The sequence below is a fragment of the Nelumbo nucifera genome, chromosome 6 (assembly GCF_055504915.1).
Source record: "Nelumbo nucifera cultivar China Antique chromosome 6, China Antique-T2T, whole genome shotgun sequence".
In the NCBI taxonomy this organism is placed as follows: Eukaryota; Viridiplantae; Streptophyta; class Magnoliopsida; order Proteales; family Nelumbonaceae; genus Nelumbo; species Nelumbo nucifera.
In genome coordinates, this window is record NC_142654.1 from 13,594,186 (window position 1) to 13,610,390 (window position 16,205).

Here is a 16,205-nt window from a genome sequence, read left to right on the forward strand (position 1 = left end):
TTCCCTCCTGTAAACAACTCCTAAGCAAGCGTGTGCCCTTTTTTTATAATGTGAAGAAGAGCAAGTAGTGAAATAGACTCTGTGATGATGGGACCCAGCCCAACTCAAGACAATGGAGTGGTTAGAGAAAAACAAAGAGAAAATGAATCAGCAACAGGAGACTGCAATTCATTTGCATCATCATCCCACTCTCTATTTGTCCTACAAAGTAAAACCATCCTTTTGGGGGGAGAGAGATCCAAGAGAAAGGAAACTTGACAACTGAGATTCTAGAAAAGACATTCTCTCTTTTTGTTGCTTTTAGTTGGCTTCTGTTAAGTCCAAAGAATACATGGCCCCCACAGTCCACCACCATACGACTCCATTACTGTTTATCCTAAGCTCTGAGAGAGAAAGAGAGAGGTGGAATGGAACAAACTAGTAATTACAGTAGCAGAGTGTAGGTTAAAAAAGGTGGCAGCTGAATATTTAATGGCGAAGCAGTAGCACAACTCCCAATGTATGTGCTGTTGCTGCGCCATTCAAGGACAATGGATAGAGGAGGAGATGATGATCATGTCTGTGTTTTGGCTGTTGCCATGTGCCCTGATGAGAACTGTTTGATGGACACGTTTGTCTACCACCTTTGTGTTTGGTAGGTAAAAGGATGGTTCGTCCCACTTTATTTTGTTTGGTCCATCTACAGAGGTTCTGTACCAAGTAAGCTAGCTAGAGGAATGGAAATTGGAAAAGCTAGCTCAGTAGTTGCTCTCTTTTTGTTCTTGGCAGGCAACTTGCACAAGGAACAATGGTGGGTACCGTTAGATGAGGTCGCTCTTCCACAGTTTCAAATTCAAAATGTCAATATGGCGGCCAGTGCAAGAAAAAAACAAACAAAACGAAGAGAGAGAGAGGAGAGGAGAGATATAGAAGTTGGAAAGGAGTTTCTTTGCTGGTTGGTTGGTAATTGATAAAGCCTCTGCAGTCTGCACTCCAAAGGATGAGACAAGTGTCACAACGGTGTGTCAACTGTCACCCAAAATCTGAAACAAGCTTTTTGTGTTTTTTTGTTAAACATCAACAAAAAATGAAAGAGTTAAATTGGTGGCACTTGATCTATGCATGGAACACAGAAGATGAAGGACCCGTATTGAGCTTTTGAGATAAAACCTAGGCAGTCCAAAGACAGTTTAGCAGATGTGCGTCTTTCAGTGCATTGTTTCGGGTCTTTTTGCCTGAGCTTAAAATATAAAAGATGCAGGAAGCGTTTTTGGAGCTTCTCAAAATCAGCCCAAAATAGGCTTTTCGTATTTTTTGCATGCCAAACGAGAATAGACCGATTTTCAGTCTTCCTAACTTGTAAACAGCCGAAAGATCGTACAAAAAGGCACACCAAACAGGCCCTTAAATTGCTAGGTGACAGTTGGTCTATGCATGTGTTGCCAAGAAGAAACATTATTTCTATGTGGCAATTTTCTGCTTAAAAATTATCTCTGCATTGCAAAGAACTCTTATATTTTTTTTAAATAAATAAAAGGGTTATTTACTAAAATACCCATTATATTTTTTTGGTTTCAGGTATTTATTAAAACCTACCCTATAGTTTGGATTTTATTAAAACACTCACTATAATTTCTTGGCAATTGATAATCAATCTTTCATTAGATAGAAAGGGAAAATGACAATTTTAACCTTAACTTTTATTTAAGTAAATTTAATTAACTCAATGAAAAAAAAATTAAAATATCATTCTTGCCCCTGATGAAATATGGACAAACTCTTTTACCAAATCAACAAAAAGATGAAAAAGAAACATCAAAATGAAGTCGTAGCTCTAACTGGTGCAAGCCAACTTTAGCCTATAAACATGGATCAATATAAATGAAAACTCTATCATGATTGACATCTCTTCTTCAATCACATGCACACAACGCCTTCTCCAACCAAATTCCGTTTGGGTTGGGGGAGGCTTTCTTTCTAAATTAAAGCTTGATACAAAACATTAGGGGTATTTTTGAAATAAAGAATCATGGACCCATTGCCTTAAAACATTTTTCGTTAAGTTCATGTGGTCATGCAACCATGCCCAAAGGACAATTATGTTGGGGTGGGGGAAGGACTTTTTTTTTCTAAAATCTTAATATGAAACACTAGGGGTATTTTTGGAATAAATAATCACAGGCCCATGCTGTTGAACATTTTTCATTCAATTTAGATGGTCACATGACCACGCCTAGATAATAATACATTTGATTGTTGTTCATAAGAAGGTCCACCCTGATCAAACCGATCAACCCAGACTGATCCACCCCGAGTTGGCCGGGTTATTTTCAGCACCGGTCGGTTTTGGGTTGTAAAACATCATAAACTGATGGTTCGGGTCGGTTTCGGTTTTCTTGTGTGAAAATCGAAATCGATCCGAACCGAACCAACTTAGCTAAAGAAGCATGTTGTTCATAATCCTTTGTGCAGTGCATACAAGTTGATATAATGTTTGAAATTCATGATTTCAGTTTTCGTGGTGAAACTAATCTCTAATCCCAGATGCTTATCAATTTGTCTTCTTTTTGCCGTCTTCACTTCTAGCAAGAATAAATTCTCAAACTGACAACCCAAACTTGCACCACACAAGCACATGGGGGGCATGGTTGAACTTAGAGTCGAAACCGACCCAACCCGACTCAAACCGACCAGGTCGGTTTTGCTTAACACTAGGTCGGTTTCAGTTTCAAGTTCAGGTAACTTGACCAAGTCGGGTCGGTTGGAAAAACCTCAGTAAACCGACCCAACCCGACTAATGAACAGCCCTATCCATCTGATTCGATTAAAATTTGAATCCAATTATATTATAATATTTATTAATTGTAATATATAAAATTTATTCATTGATTTTAGCATATAAAATTAATAAATTCATTATGATATATTTACATTAAGTTATTAAATATAAAAATTGAAAATAATTAATTTTTTATAATAAAGCAATTTTAGATTAAATTCAAATTTGATCCAAGTCTATAGGCTTTGTTTGGAAACGATATTAGTTGAATGTAAATATGTAGAGTGTAAAACGGTCCATATAAATTGCAAAGTTGGGTTAGTTTTGCATTGACAAATTTACCTTCTAACCAAACATGCTTTTAGTTGTAATGGATGCAAACACGAATTTCAATAAAATATATGCCCTTTTTTATCAAAAGCCCACTTGAATGCAAATTTGCTTCTTTTTTATTGATATACATTTACGTCTCAATATCAATGTAAATATGCATTAGGAAATATGTTTTCTGTCATTTGTCAATGCATAAACGCAGCGTTGCCAAACACAATCAAAACTGAACCAGAGTGCAAATTTACCCTGAACCGGGATTTACACTCTATTTGCATTGTTTTCAAACGCAGCCATAAAGTCTGTTTGGTAAGAAGATAAATTTGTCAGTGCAAAACTAACCTAACTTTGCAATTTTATATAGACCGTTTTACACTCTACGTATTTTTATTCACACTTATTTGCACCGTTTCCAAACACAACCTAACGCAAAATCATTCAATGACTTGATCTGATTGTCCACCCTTTGTAAGATCATTGATCATAACTATGATGTAACCTTGTTGAAAGGATAAATCCAATTTGTCTTTAGGCTTAAAAAAAATAAATAAATAAAACATTTGAAGTTATCAAAATCCTCTAACATAATATATGCATATACATTATACAATGCCAATATATATGTCGATACTTTGAACCTTGTCGCTTAATTTCCCATATAAGACCTATTTAATGGCTGGTCCCATGTCCCAGGAATTGGAATCTCCTGTCACCAAAACATGTTCCAACATCAAAACATCCTTCCAATATGATCCAACATCATATATCTCACCATGAAATTGGGAGTCATTACAAAATTGGGATCCAATCACATATATCATGGGAGATGTTCCCAAAGGGATGTACTGTGGGACATTATGGGGGTTGATTTGGTCTCATATATGAGATGTGCGGTATCAAGCGATGTTGGGAAGATGTTGGAACATGTTTAGTTGACAGGTGAGCCGGACTCATGTCCCGGTCCTCTAAATAGAGGACAAATGGTGAACTATAGATGGGTCACAAACTAACCATTCAGTTCCACCTAACCAAGCTCAAATTCTAAAGAGCACCCGTGATCATTTATTGCCCGAGACCGGATTTCTTCAGATCCCAATTCTTATTGGTCCATGTGTATCTCCTAGATTTTAAAATAAGAACTAATAGAGTCAACGTGGAATACTTGAAATCAAAATTCTTTTAGCAAAAAAGGCAAATAAGGGACTGAATAATATAACGTATCATATAGAGGAAGCCGCCAAACAGCCAAAGTTTCTCCAATATATATTGCATATAACATTGGAATTTGGATTTATTCTTCAGAGAGCGCACCTCATATCTCCACATTAATATAGAGTGATTTGGCCCAACCTAGTAATAGGGGGACACGTGGACATGACCTAGCTAGTAAGATGATAGTTAGTCTGACGCACTAAGTCTACAACGGATCAAGTTATAAATCAACTCAGGACGAGTCCACCTCGGGACGAGTTTACCTCGGTGCAAGGTCGCATCAGGACCATCTTAGTCCCAAGGCACTTCGGCATTCATACCAGGTCGGATCTAAAGAGTACTAGCTCGGGTAATACTGACTGACCACTGCATGGCAACCCCAAAGATCTCGCCACCAGATTCCGCGCCTCATGGGATCACGCCCCGTAACAGCTAGCATTACCTCCCCCGTCCGATTCGGGCAGAAGTGGTGAACCTTATCAGTTGGCAGCGTTATCCCTAATTAACGCGGAAACAGACCTCATTGTGACGAGGATCCCGGAACCACTTCGCGAAACCCGCAAGGACTCCATTATATAAAGGCTCCACCCCCCAAGGATGAAAGGTATGCGTGATTTCCTGCTCTCAAGCTCTCTCATTTTCAAGCAATTTTAGCTCGCTACTTTAGCTCGCTATTAGCCTACTGACTTAAACATCGGAGCGACCTCGCCGGGTTAGCATCCTGGGGTTCTCTGATATCTTTGCAGATTCAGTCCGTCGCCCGTCTAGAAGCCAGGTCACCTCTAGCTGGGAGCAGCCAGATCGCGCTTAATCAATTGGCGCCGTCTGTGGGAAACACTACAAAAAGCAAAGTTCTCATCTTCTGAAAGGCTAAGTCCTCTTCTTCTAGAAAGCTAATTTCTCACCTTTTAGAAACTAAAGCTCTCACTTTCTAATTTCCATTTTTTAAGAACTCAAAGACTAAGCAGGAAGTGGCCAACAGACTAAGCAGCTCTGCCGACTTTATTTCAACTCGGATAAAGCCTCATCAGTCCTCTTCGCGAGGTACCCTTTACAAGATGAGCTCTTCATGGCTTCCGCGGGAGTTGGCAGCCAACGGACTGCATGGACGCCCTTGTCAGTCGAGCCTTCAAGGGCTCCCGCATGAGATGGTGACCTAAAGTCAGTAGTGTTGCCCCCATAGGTCGAGCTCCCAGTAGCTTTTTGTAAAGTGGGTGAATGGCATCACTAACGAGGCTGATGCAGCGCAGTTGTAACTCCAAAGTGTTGAACTGATAAAAGACCTCGGCACCACATAAGACCCAGTCGCTTCTTCAGCATGGGCAAAACCAAGGGTAAGGAGAGTGGACTACGAGTCGTTCCCAGAGCCTAAAGGCTAAAGTGCCGAACTGATAAAAGACCTCGGCACCACATAAGACCCAGTTGCCTCTTCGGCATGGATAAAATCAAGGGTAAGGAGAGTGGATTGCGAGTCGCTCCCAGAGCCTAAGGGCCTAAGGTACCGAGCTGATAAAAGACCTCAGCACCACGTGAGACCCAGTCGCCTCTTTTGCGTGGACGAAACATAAAGTAGTTCGCATTTAGCACGAGAAAACAAAGGAAAGACTAGTTCGCTCTTAGCACCATGATGGATGCAAACTTGATTTTTTCATAGGTGGGACCAGTTTAAAGGACATTACGTCGAAGTATACCTAGGTGGAGCGACCTGATAGAGCAATCACACAGAACCCCCTCTTAAGAACGGCATGAGGAGCTTCACTCTTAAGGTAATTAGCCGGATCACAGAACCTCTTGATGGTCACATCCCTAATAAGGTAGATGTCCTCGGGGTACTTGCTCCACTTCTCCTCGAGTAGATGAATTCGCTCTTAGGCCCCAAAAGTAAAGATGGCGAGGTCCTGCACAAGACTGCAAACACTTGGACTCCTCCGATTTGAGAAGCAAATTGGATCGACGCTTACAAGCTCATCGAATTAGTCATTCAAGGCCAAAAGGAGCAATATACTCCCTCCGCCGAGTTACTTTCAACTCGGGAGTGGGGGTAATTGATGTGGGCGGATTTGGCCCTCCAATGACATCGTGACACGTGACATCTCGGAACAACTAGGTGACACCCGGAACCACTTAGGCAACAACTTAGCCAAGATGATGGTGTCCCGAACTGGCGACCTGGCATAGGCGCCAACCTGGCAACTTGGCACAGGCATCGAACTGGCGACCTGGCACTGATGCTGACTTTGCGACCAACCTTTATGCCAAACTAGTGACCTCGACCACAACTCAGGTCAGCTAGAAGCACCTCGTCCAAGGATAACCTGTAGCACCTCGTCACTGGCCGAAGTGACCTCGACGCAAGGAGCGACCTCCCTCGAGGGCGTGTCGGCCTGACTGAGGTCCAGGTGGTGACCTACGAGATGTGCTCGCCGACAAATTCGACATGCATATCCCAACACTCCCATGATCCTTGGAAGTTGACCCATGTATCGAACGTTCCGGAGGGTGGTCAATGTGCATGGCAGTTGCCTTCGGGAATCTCGAACCACTTCGACGACCTCGCGGAAATCTCGGATACGGTGCGTGAAGCCCACGCCAAACAATGCCTATATAAAGGCATCAACTCCAATGACATGGGGGGGGGGGCAAGTAAGCATTTTCTAGCTCTCATATTTTATGATTTTTTACCTCACAGTCTACTATGAGAGTACTGACTTAAGCATCGGAGCGACCTCGCCGGGTTAACCACCCCGCGTCCTCTGACATTGATTCCTTGTAGGTCTCTAAAGAATTATGAAATTCAACAATCAATCCAGCTCGCCACCAGTCAACTCGACACCTAGCCTGCCCCCAGCTCGGCCTGGTTAGCTTGGCACCTATCCCACTCCCAGCTCAGCCTGGTCAACTCGACATCCAGGTCCTCACCCAGCAAAATTCTCCACTTCGGCCTTTGAGTCATCAACCATTTGGAAGCAAACCAAATGACGAGGTACTTAGTACAAAAATTGATTCATCAATAAGATTGGCCCATTGGCACATGCCTATGCATTTCCACCTCTCAAGAGTTCATTGCATATAATATAAGCATTGAACAATTTTGGTTGCCTCAAGTGCAACTACCTCTTAGAACCATGAAACTGGAAGTACCCGTCAAGTGAGTTTGGATCAGCTACCAACACAGTGTTGATAACAACGTCCCAACCCGTCATTGGAACCGTACATCAAGAATATCTCCTCTCATGAATGATAAGGGAGATGTTCTCAATGTGAGGTTGCAGTGGCTTATTAGGCTAGGGTTGGTAGCAGATACCTGCCCATTTGGATCAGCCTTATTACTTGACTGGACCACTGGACCACTGGACCACTGGAAAAAGGAAGGGAAAGCTATACAAGGTCCCTTATTTTTCCTTCCTTTCCCTACCTTTTATTTCACTTAAAACTGGACCACATAAAACTGATTCCACTTAGTGTGAAGAGAATCCTGATTCCACTTAAAACTGGACCACATATGAGTAGGCTGGTCTCAGCCCCCTGCGTACTGCCTATACATGGTCCAACTTGCCCGCCAGGTGTTTGTTTTATTCCCATAGCTATACGTATATGTAGACACTGAGACACACCACACCCTCTTAGCCGGATTTGGGGATCGCTTCTCCCATCAGTTTTGCCTCCTCATTTCTTGAGTTGAGTGCCTTATCATGGATGGCCCCTAAAGAGTCAAGCTCAAGCTGCTCAACAGAATAGCAGAATTCCATGAATTTGATGTCAACGTCTGAGTTCGAGAGCCAAGCCATCTCTAGATGTGTGGTAGTTGGCACCCATTACTATGCAGATGTAGAGGGAATGAAATCCTTTGTAAAGTCTCCGAACTCCCAAGTGCAGCGTCAGATTTGGTCTTTCCTCAGGTAACAGTGCTTTGGTGCTCGAGATGGTCTAGCCACATGAAAAGAGGGTAAAAGATGCAACATCTGGACTTAATTTCAAGTCAACATTTGTCTCAGATTTGTTGATATACAGTGAGCAGACAACAAATAAAATTATTATAATAAACAAACTAAGAGTAATGAAGCCATATTTTTTATGACATTGTTGCTTAGAAAACATACAGATGAACACCTTCAACAATACAAATATATATAATTTAATAACATAAAACAGATTTTGCTACACAAGGGCACAAGTACCGCACCGTACTTGCTATACACAGTACAACACATACAATCACACAGTGACACCTGTTCAATATTTAGGGCTTCAGTGCTGAAAGCGAGGTACGATAATTCATAATTCAGTTGTGGTGGTTGAGTTCCAGAGAAGCTATTTGGAATTTTGGAGTACTTCCTATTTCAACTGGATTTCTGCGGGAACATAGTGACAGTTTTTCAATTCATCAAATATATGTTTTGAGGTAGGTATTTTTGTTTCCTTTTAATTCTTATGTCTTAGGTTGTGTTTGGTTTTAAGGAAATGTATGGAAACTTTTATAAATCTTGTATAGGTTTTCCTATATTTCCCTAGAGGGGAGAAAATTGGTCAATGAGATTTTGGTTCCCATTAACCAAGAATCCTATGTTATTTTTTCAGATTTATGTGGGGACCAGGGAAATTTTATTTTCCTGGGTACCACTTACCCGGGTAAGTGATACCTATTTCCTTGGTGGGTAAGTAATTTTTCCACTTAGGGGGAAATTGCCAACACTTGAATGGGACAAAAATGTCCCTTTTAATAATGGATTTTTATGGCTAAAATGGTAATTACCTTATTTACATGAGAAATTAAATAACATGGATAAATGCACTTACCTAGGTAAGTGTTTCCCAGGAAAAACTTACCCTACATGTATCTGGGTAAGTAACTATCTAAAAAGTGAACAAGGGGCTTAAGAGGAATCTTTTAAATTTAAGAAAAAATTGAGTGTTCATTTTTCTCTTATTTCTTAAAGTCCAATTATCATTGGGCCCCTCCCCTCCCCCCTCTTATCTGAGTGCAATCAATCAGGATGCCAGAGTAGACCCACATTAATTACCTCTGGGTTAGAATATGGACTCGGCCCAATAAATTGGACCAAAATATCCAAATTGCTGGCCCAAATTTTACTAATCAGTGGGCCGGGTAGTTCACATATCTGGGTACCCATTGACACTACTATGTTCTTGAGTAGCATCACCCGCGGCTGTGTATGGTTTGATGGAAAATAAGAGAGGAAATAGAAGTTGAGGGAAGTTGAGGGAAGAACCAAACACATCATCTTTGAAATGGAATCTATTTTGAATGGGCCCAAGCCCAAACCACGACCCAATGTACTTGAAATTCTTCAATTTCGCCAAAATCTCCATTCCCAACAAGGGTTTGTCTAGATTTTGGATCCAACCAACTTGCTTATGGATTCCTATCATCTTTCATTGACCATAAAGGCATCACCAAAGAATGATCTGGTGGTTATTGGAAGTGGAAAATAGGAGTCTTAGGTCAAACTATAGAACCAATTGGACCAGTTGATACTCCCCCTCCCCTCTCTTCAACGTTACAATGGCTAGTATGGGAAAGGCAAACATTGTTTTTCCAAAAGCCCTCTAGTTGAGCTAGCTAAGGCCCAGACAATTTGGTGTAAAACAACCAGGGCTAATGTGCTAAACCATAAGAGCATGACACTAATCAGATGAAACACATTATATATGTATTGAGGCCCATTATATTGTATGGAAGAAAATATTGAGTAGTTAAAAATCGATATGTCCAAAATATGAGTATGGCTGAAGCACAAACGTTGAGATGGATGAATGGGAAAACCAGAGAGAGGACAATGTCGGAAATGAAGATATTTGAAGGAGCCTCATTTATAAAACGAGGGAAGGTAGACTAGAATGGTTTGATCATGTATGAGAGGACCATCTACAGAACACCCTTAAAGGTAGACTAGTAAGCTAATTTATTTTGGTATTATCTCATTATTACTTTCATAATATTTTATTATTTAACTATTAAATTTTTATTATTAATTTAATTATATTGTATTAATATTTTACGTATACTTTATTATTATATTTAATAGTTAATATCTTTGTTTGTTATTATTAATTTATTAATATTTTTATTCTTTTATTATTAATATTATTATCATATTATTAATTTAATGATATTTTATTATTTTATTAATATTAGAATTTGGAGGGCTTTTTGTCATGAGTTCTTTACTGGACAGACTTTGGAATGGGAATCCCATTCCCTAGGGGGGCCTGGAAACCAAATGGGCCCTTTCTCTTGTGAAGAATTGTAAGGAATTTTATAACAGTTTCTTCTATTTTTGCTTCCGGAGTTCTATGTGCTTCTATCACTTTGTGTGTATTGTAGCTCTGGTAATGAGGATGTTATCCTTTTTTTTTTTTTTTTTTTTGCTTGCAGTTTTGCTAGGGCTATCTGATTTGGGTCGCCTCTGGGGTTGCAACTTTCATAATTGTAGAATTTCTTCTATTGAGGCTTTGTTGTTTGATAATGTCCAAAGTTTTAGTGGTAAGAGTGATAGAAAGTTGTTTCTATGTTGGACTACGATTATTATTTTATACAATATTTGGTTATTTAGGAATGTTTTTGTGTTTATAAGGGTTCATTGGAGCTTGGACAGAGTGCTAGGGAGAATTAACTCTTTCTGATTATATGAATTCTTGCTTTTCTTCTACTGGTTGTGTATTCTCTGTGAATGCTTCTGAGCAAAATCCTAATTTGCTTTGCTTCTTAATAATAGTGTTTCTTTCTTTTGTGATGGTGGTTTGATTAACCCTTTTAAGGGTTATTATGGGTTTGTTTAGTTATCTAAGTCGTGCAATAGGCTGGGCCATCTAAGTTGTTTAATGGCCCAAGCCCAATAAGCCAAATCTTTTGAGGAGGATAGGTCATAGGTGTTGGGTTGGTTCTCCTCCTCTTTTTTTTTTTTCTTATGAGTATTCTTTTATTTACTGGGTTAATTTAATTTTCTGATTTATCAAAAATATAAAAGAGAAATTGAGATAACTAACCAAATTGAATCAACTCTGAAGCCTAAACTCTCCACCTTCCAGGGGAGCATCAGCATTATAAACATAAAGAATCCTGTGAGACCAAACCAATTTCACTTCCTAGATCTGGAGTTCCTACACCGACAAAGCCCATACTGGCCCGGCCCACGGATCATTACTCCCTCCCCAGTCCCCACTTCCTAGTCTCCTCTCTCTCTTTTTTTTTTTGGCTAAAATCATCTCTAGTTTCAACGGCTACCAATCTGACGTTCTTTTTCTGGTGAAAACAACCTGATAATTTTCTTATTAAAATTTGAAAGTAGGTTACCGTTGCAAAACTCAAAGCCCACAATCTAAAACCGTACAACGTATGCACCCAAATTGAAATTACACACCTTTTAATGCCCGCTTAATTGTCTAAAATTGCCATAAATTGATTTTTCAAAAAAAAAAGCAAAATATGAAATTTTAGTGACCTAAATGCCCTCCGACTTCTCTGTTCTGTGGTTCTTGCTCGAATGCTATCCTTCCATATTAGTGCAGTGGCACTTTTGTAATACGATGTCCCATTAGTGGCATTAACGAGGATTTGACTCGACAATGGAGTTACTAAAGTGAACCAAACAGCGCCACCAGCCGGAGAACCGACCCGCGTCCAGGAGCGTCGGAGGAGGTATAAAATGGAATCTTCCTGTTGCAAGAATTTCGTAAATCTCTGCAAGTTTTCTTTGAGCTCTGTAGATTTTCCATCACTGGCGACACTTTCTTTCTCTAAGCTCTTTTCTGAGCTTTATAAAGTTCGTTAGAAAGTCTTACAAGCAAAGCATAAGCTTTATGTTTTCTTGGTTCTTCGCGCTCTGGTATCCGTTTCTTCGTAGACACTCCTTGTTCGGTATTGGGAAGATTTATCAATCCTAACTTCTGTTTGTTGTTACCCTAATCGTTGTTTTGATGTGATTGCTTCTTGATCGTATCAAATCTTTTTTCTGGTTTTGTGCTTTTCGTTTGGCGCCACGCTACTTCCGCAATTCTTTAAGGATCTTTTCTGCGTTGCAGGTTGCAGGTTTTGCAGTTTGAACTTTGAATTTGAAGCTCTGCATCCCGAGGTCTCTTACTCTCTTTCGGGTATTCGTTTTCTGATCTCGGTGATGGGAAATTGTTTTAGAAAACCTAAGAAATCGTCGGCGGAAATCGCACCGTTCGATTATTACAGCAGAGGCTCTCCCCCCGTCAAACTGTATGGTTCGCCGTCCGGCGCTGTAACCTCATATATCAGAGTGGCGCTTCACTACAAGGCTGTTTCTTTGCACTTCATTCCATTCGAAAGCACGACTCTCGGTGCCGCCGACAAGCCCGTCCTGCAATGCGGTTCCGATACTATATCGGGTTCTGCCGAGACTCTGCTCCAATATATCGAAGCTAAGTTCCCTCACCCTCCGTTGCTTCACCGTGTCTGCTCCTTGCAGCGTGAGAGGTATCCGGCGATTGTATTGGCGACGACGCTGCAGCACAAGAGCATGACGTGGCACCTACAGAGGCTGGTAAGGTGGGCAGAGGATATGGCTACACGTGGTGCTAGGAGGACCGTGGATCCATCAATGGGGAGCCCTCGGATGGAGGTCAGGAAGTTCGGGAGGAGCTACTCGCAGCTGCTGGAGGTGATGCTGGAGCACGCTCAGATGGAGGAGAGGATCATCTTCCCCATCTTGGAGAAAGCTGATCGAGGTAACTAAAAGTAAAAGAAAATTTCACAAAGGGGCGTTGCGAGAATCGAACTCGCGACCTCTCGCACCCGAAGCGAGAATCATACCACTAGACCAAACGCCCATCGTTATCTTCCAAGTTTTTTCGTCTTTCTTCTGTTTGTAGAAATGCTACAGTTGAATGGTTCAACCGCTGTGCAGGGTTGAGTAAAGCCGCGAATGAGGAACACGCGAGGGACTTGCCTATCATGAATGGCATCAAAGAAGAAATCAAGTCAATTGGAGTGCTCGAGGCAGGGAGTGCTCCTTACCAAGAAGCCCTGTTCGATCTCTCCGCCAGACTGAAAACTCTACAGGTACGTCAATCAAGTTGGGGGTGCGCCGTGAGCGCGGGACCCAGGGTTCCATGATTGATAATTTGTGGGCTCTATTGCCTCTCAGCTGGATTTGTCTGATCTCATGTCACCGCTGCATTGTAGTGTACGTTACGCTTTTCTGGTGTGGTGTGAGTTTGTTGATGATTTGGGTTTGAATCAGGAGCATTGCAAGCAACACTTCGAGGAGGAAGAGAGAGAGCTGCTGCCGTTGCTGGAGGCGGTGGAGCTGAGCAAGGAGTGGGAGCAAAGCATGGTGGAGCAGTGCATGGAGGTGATGGAAGGGACCCATTCTCATCTGTTTCAGTTTCTGATTGAAGGCCTCCTTCCTCGGGACTCCATGCAGTATCTGGAAATGACAATGAGATGTAGAGACAAGGGACGTGTGGCCACGATTCTTTGTACATTGGCTAGTAGAATCGAAGCTGGCTCGATGTCCACACCGGAAGATCACGCACCCACATAAAGATTGATCTCAGATTCTCAAGAAGACAAGAACCTGCTTCATGCAAATATATATATAATAAGAGAGTGGATTTTCTGCTTCTTTTTTCATGAACATGATTCTGTTTCCATCGAGTGCAGTCTGGCATTGATTTTCTGGAGAGATTGTGTCCGATGATCTCTTGTATGTATATATGCATATAGTAGAGGAATTAGGACCAAGATTTAGATTAGATGGCTTTCATGAACAGTGAACGGAGACTTCATTGAAAATCTGTACAACTCGATCAGTTTTGGGCCCCCAAAAAACTTCATTGAAAATACAACAAGACATGAGAAAGGCCAAGTGTGTATAATGCAGTTTAAGTCTGGCATATGCAATTTACTGCTTTGTTTGCAATTCAAATTCATTTGCGCCTATAAATGCAGGGAGTGCAAATAGGCAGAATAAATGGTACAAACAGCTTTTGTATATCGCTTAAAAGTGCATATGAGCATATCATAATTGCAAACAAATAGGTGTAAAATTGAACTAAGTGCAAAATTTGCATCTGGTTCATATTTGCACTGCAAACAAACAGCCTTTTATAACAACTTTTGGCATGCAATAGTGCAAGTGAAACAAAAGCTACAAATTTTGTATCGCCTAGAAGTACATATCATAATTACAAACAAATAGGTGTAAATTTGAATTAGGTGCAAAAATTTTATCCAGTTCATATTTGCACTGAACAAACATAGCCTTTTATAATTTCTAAATTCTAACAAGTACTCTATATTAACTTTTTTTGAAGATATAGTTAAAATGGGGAAAAGAAAGGAGACCCATCTAATAGGCACATTGAGTAAGCATTCAATTAATGTATAAACCTGAAACCTGTGCTGGAAATGTGCCTTCCAGCCCACCCATGTAATGACTGAGTTTGCATATGTAGCCATTGTAACCCCCCGAGGAAATAGAAATCAGATCTGCTCTCACTAAAAAACCATTCCCACACATTCCAATATGGTTTGTGTGGACAGTCTCATTCTTATAATGAGATGTATGGACACATATCATGTTGGAAACGTGTTGGGACAATTTTTATTGGGAGCATATCCTAATTCAAAGAAATGAGTTCAGATATCTTGTCCACACAAACTCTGTCCATGTCTATCCACATTACATCGCAGCCATACATGAAGAACATCTCATCCTCCTACATAAAATTATGCAGGGGGAGATGTTCACAATTTATGGGGGATAGTGTGTTGTGAATAGATGTGGGTAAAACTCTCGTGGGCAGGAGATCCGGAGTCCAAAGAAACATGGGCATGACAGCTTACAGTGCACTTGATTTATTCTCATTGTTGATGAGTTTATATTTTGTTATAATGGAGTGTTAGTGTCCACGGTCGCAGTAGATGTGCTCTCCCAATGACTTGTTCATTATGTTCTAGAAATCTCCACTTATATTACTCCTATCATGTATATTTTCCCCCTTCTCGCACTTCCACCCCAATGATTGTCCCCCTTTCTTGGTGGATTCATGTTCGATCTCCCCCATTCCTATCCATTTTACGTTTTGGCCCCTTAAAAAATTCCTAACCCCACCCTGCTCACCACCACCACCATGGTTTTTTTTGTCACACTTGTGAATAATTAAAGCCGTGTTAGGTTGCAATGCAAGTAAATTTGCACTGATGCAAACCATGGCAGTGCAAATGATTTGAGTGTAATTTCTGACCTGTTTTTGTTTTAAATTTTAGTTTATTTTGTTCGATTACAGTACAAATAAAATAAATTAAGACATGAAACAGAATAAAATAAAATTCAAAAAACAAAATTAAACAATAATTTGCATTTTTTACATTTGCACTCTCATGCATTTGTATTAGTACAAATAAATTTGCACTGCAACCAAACACAACCTAAGGTACAAGTCATATTGATTTTAAGTCAGCCCTAACCCAATCAAAGTCTAACCCCGTGAGTTTGGGTTGTTCCAATTACTTTACTTCTTTTTGCTTTTCTTTTTCTTTCCCTTTTTTAGTTTCTTAAGCTATGAAATTGGGGTTGCTCATCTCCAAAACCATGACCCCTCACAACATTGGTGAAGGTGGAATTTGATCCCAAGTTTCTAACACAACCAACTAGAGAGTAGAGGCCTTACTGCACCTTCTTTCTGCTTTTAAGTATATACATATATATTAAAAAAACTTTTTATTGTGATATAAATATGTTGGGTTCGGGCTAATGTGACCCAAATTGTATGTGTAATAGTAGAAAATGCATATGATCTGAAGTGAAGAAAACATATAAATATAAAACAATAGTTTCAATTTGGAGTTTAAGGGATGATAAAATGGGTTGGACTTCGGCTGAATCGGGCAATATGGTTGTGATATTGGTTTTAT

At 40.4% G+C, this 16,205-nt stretch overlaps 1 protein-coding gene and 1 non-coding gene across 5 annotated transcripts; one reads left to right on the plus strand and one right to left on the minus strand.

Annotated features, from left to right (window-relative positions):
- Positions 1–11,730: 11,730 nt before the first annotated feature.
- LOC104588984 (hemerythrin HHE cation-binding domain protein) lies at positions 11,731–14,265 on the plus strand. Of its 4 annotated transcripts, none has more exons than XM_010247155.3 (4): positions 11,731–11,960; positions 12,344–13,012; positions 13,192–13,346; positions 13,528–14,265. In XM_010247155.3, the coding sequence occupies exons 2-4, from the start codon at positions 12,436–12,438 to the stop codon at positions 13,828–13,830; spliced, it is 1,035 nt and encodes a 344-aa protein (XP_010245457.1). In that variant the 5' UTR covers positions 11,731–11,960; positions 12,344–12,435; the 3' UTR covers positions 13,831–14,265. The 4 variants fall into 4 exon arrangements, with proteins under 4 accessions (XP_010245457.1, XP_010245440.1, XP_010245450.1 ...); XM_010247138.3 differs by lacking the exon at positions 11,731–11,960 and adding an exon at positions 11,969–12,179; XM_010247148.3 differs by lacking the exon at positions 11,731–11,960 and adding an exon at positions 11,991–12,147.
- On the minus strand, positions 13,043–13,114 carry TRNAP-CGG (transfer RNA proline (anticodon CGG)). Its single transcript has one exon. It is a non-coding gene; the product is annotated as a tRNA-Pro (tRNA).
- Positions 14,266–16,205: the final 1,940 nt, after the last annotated feature.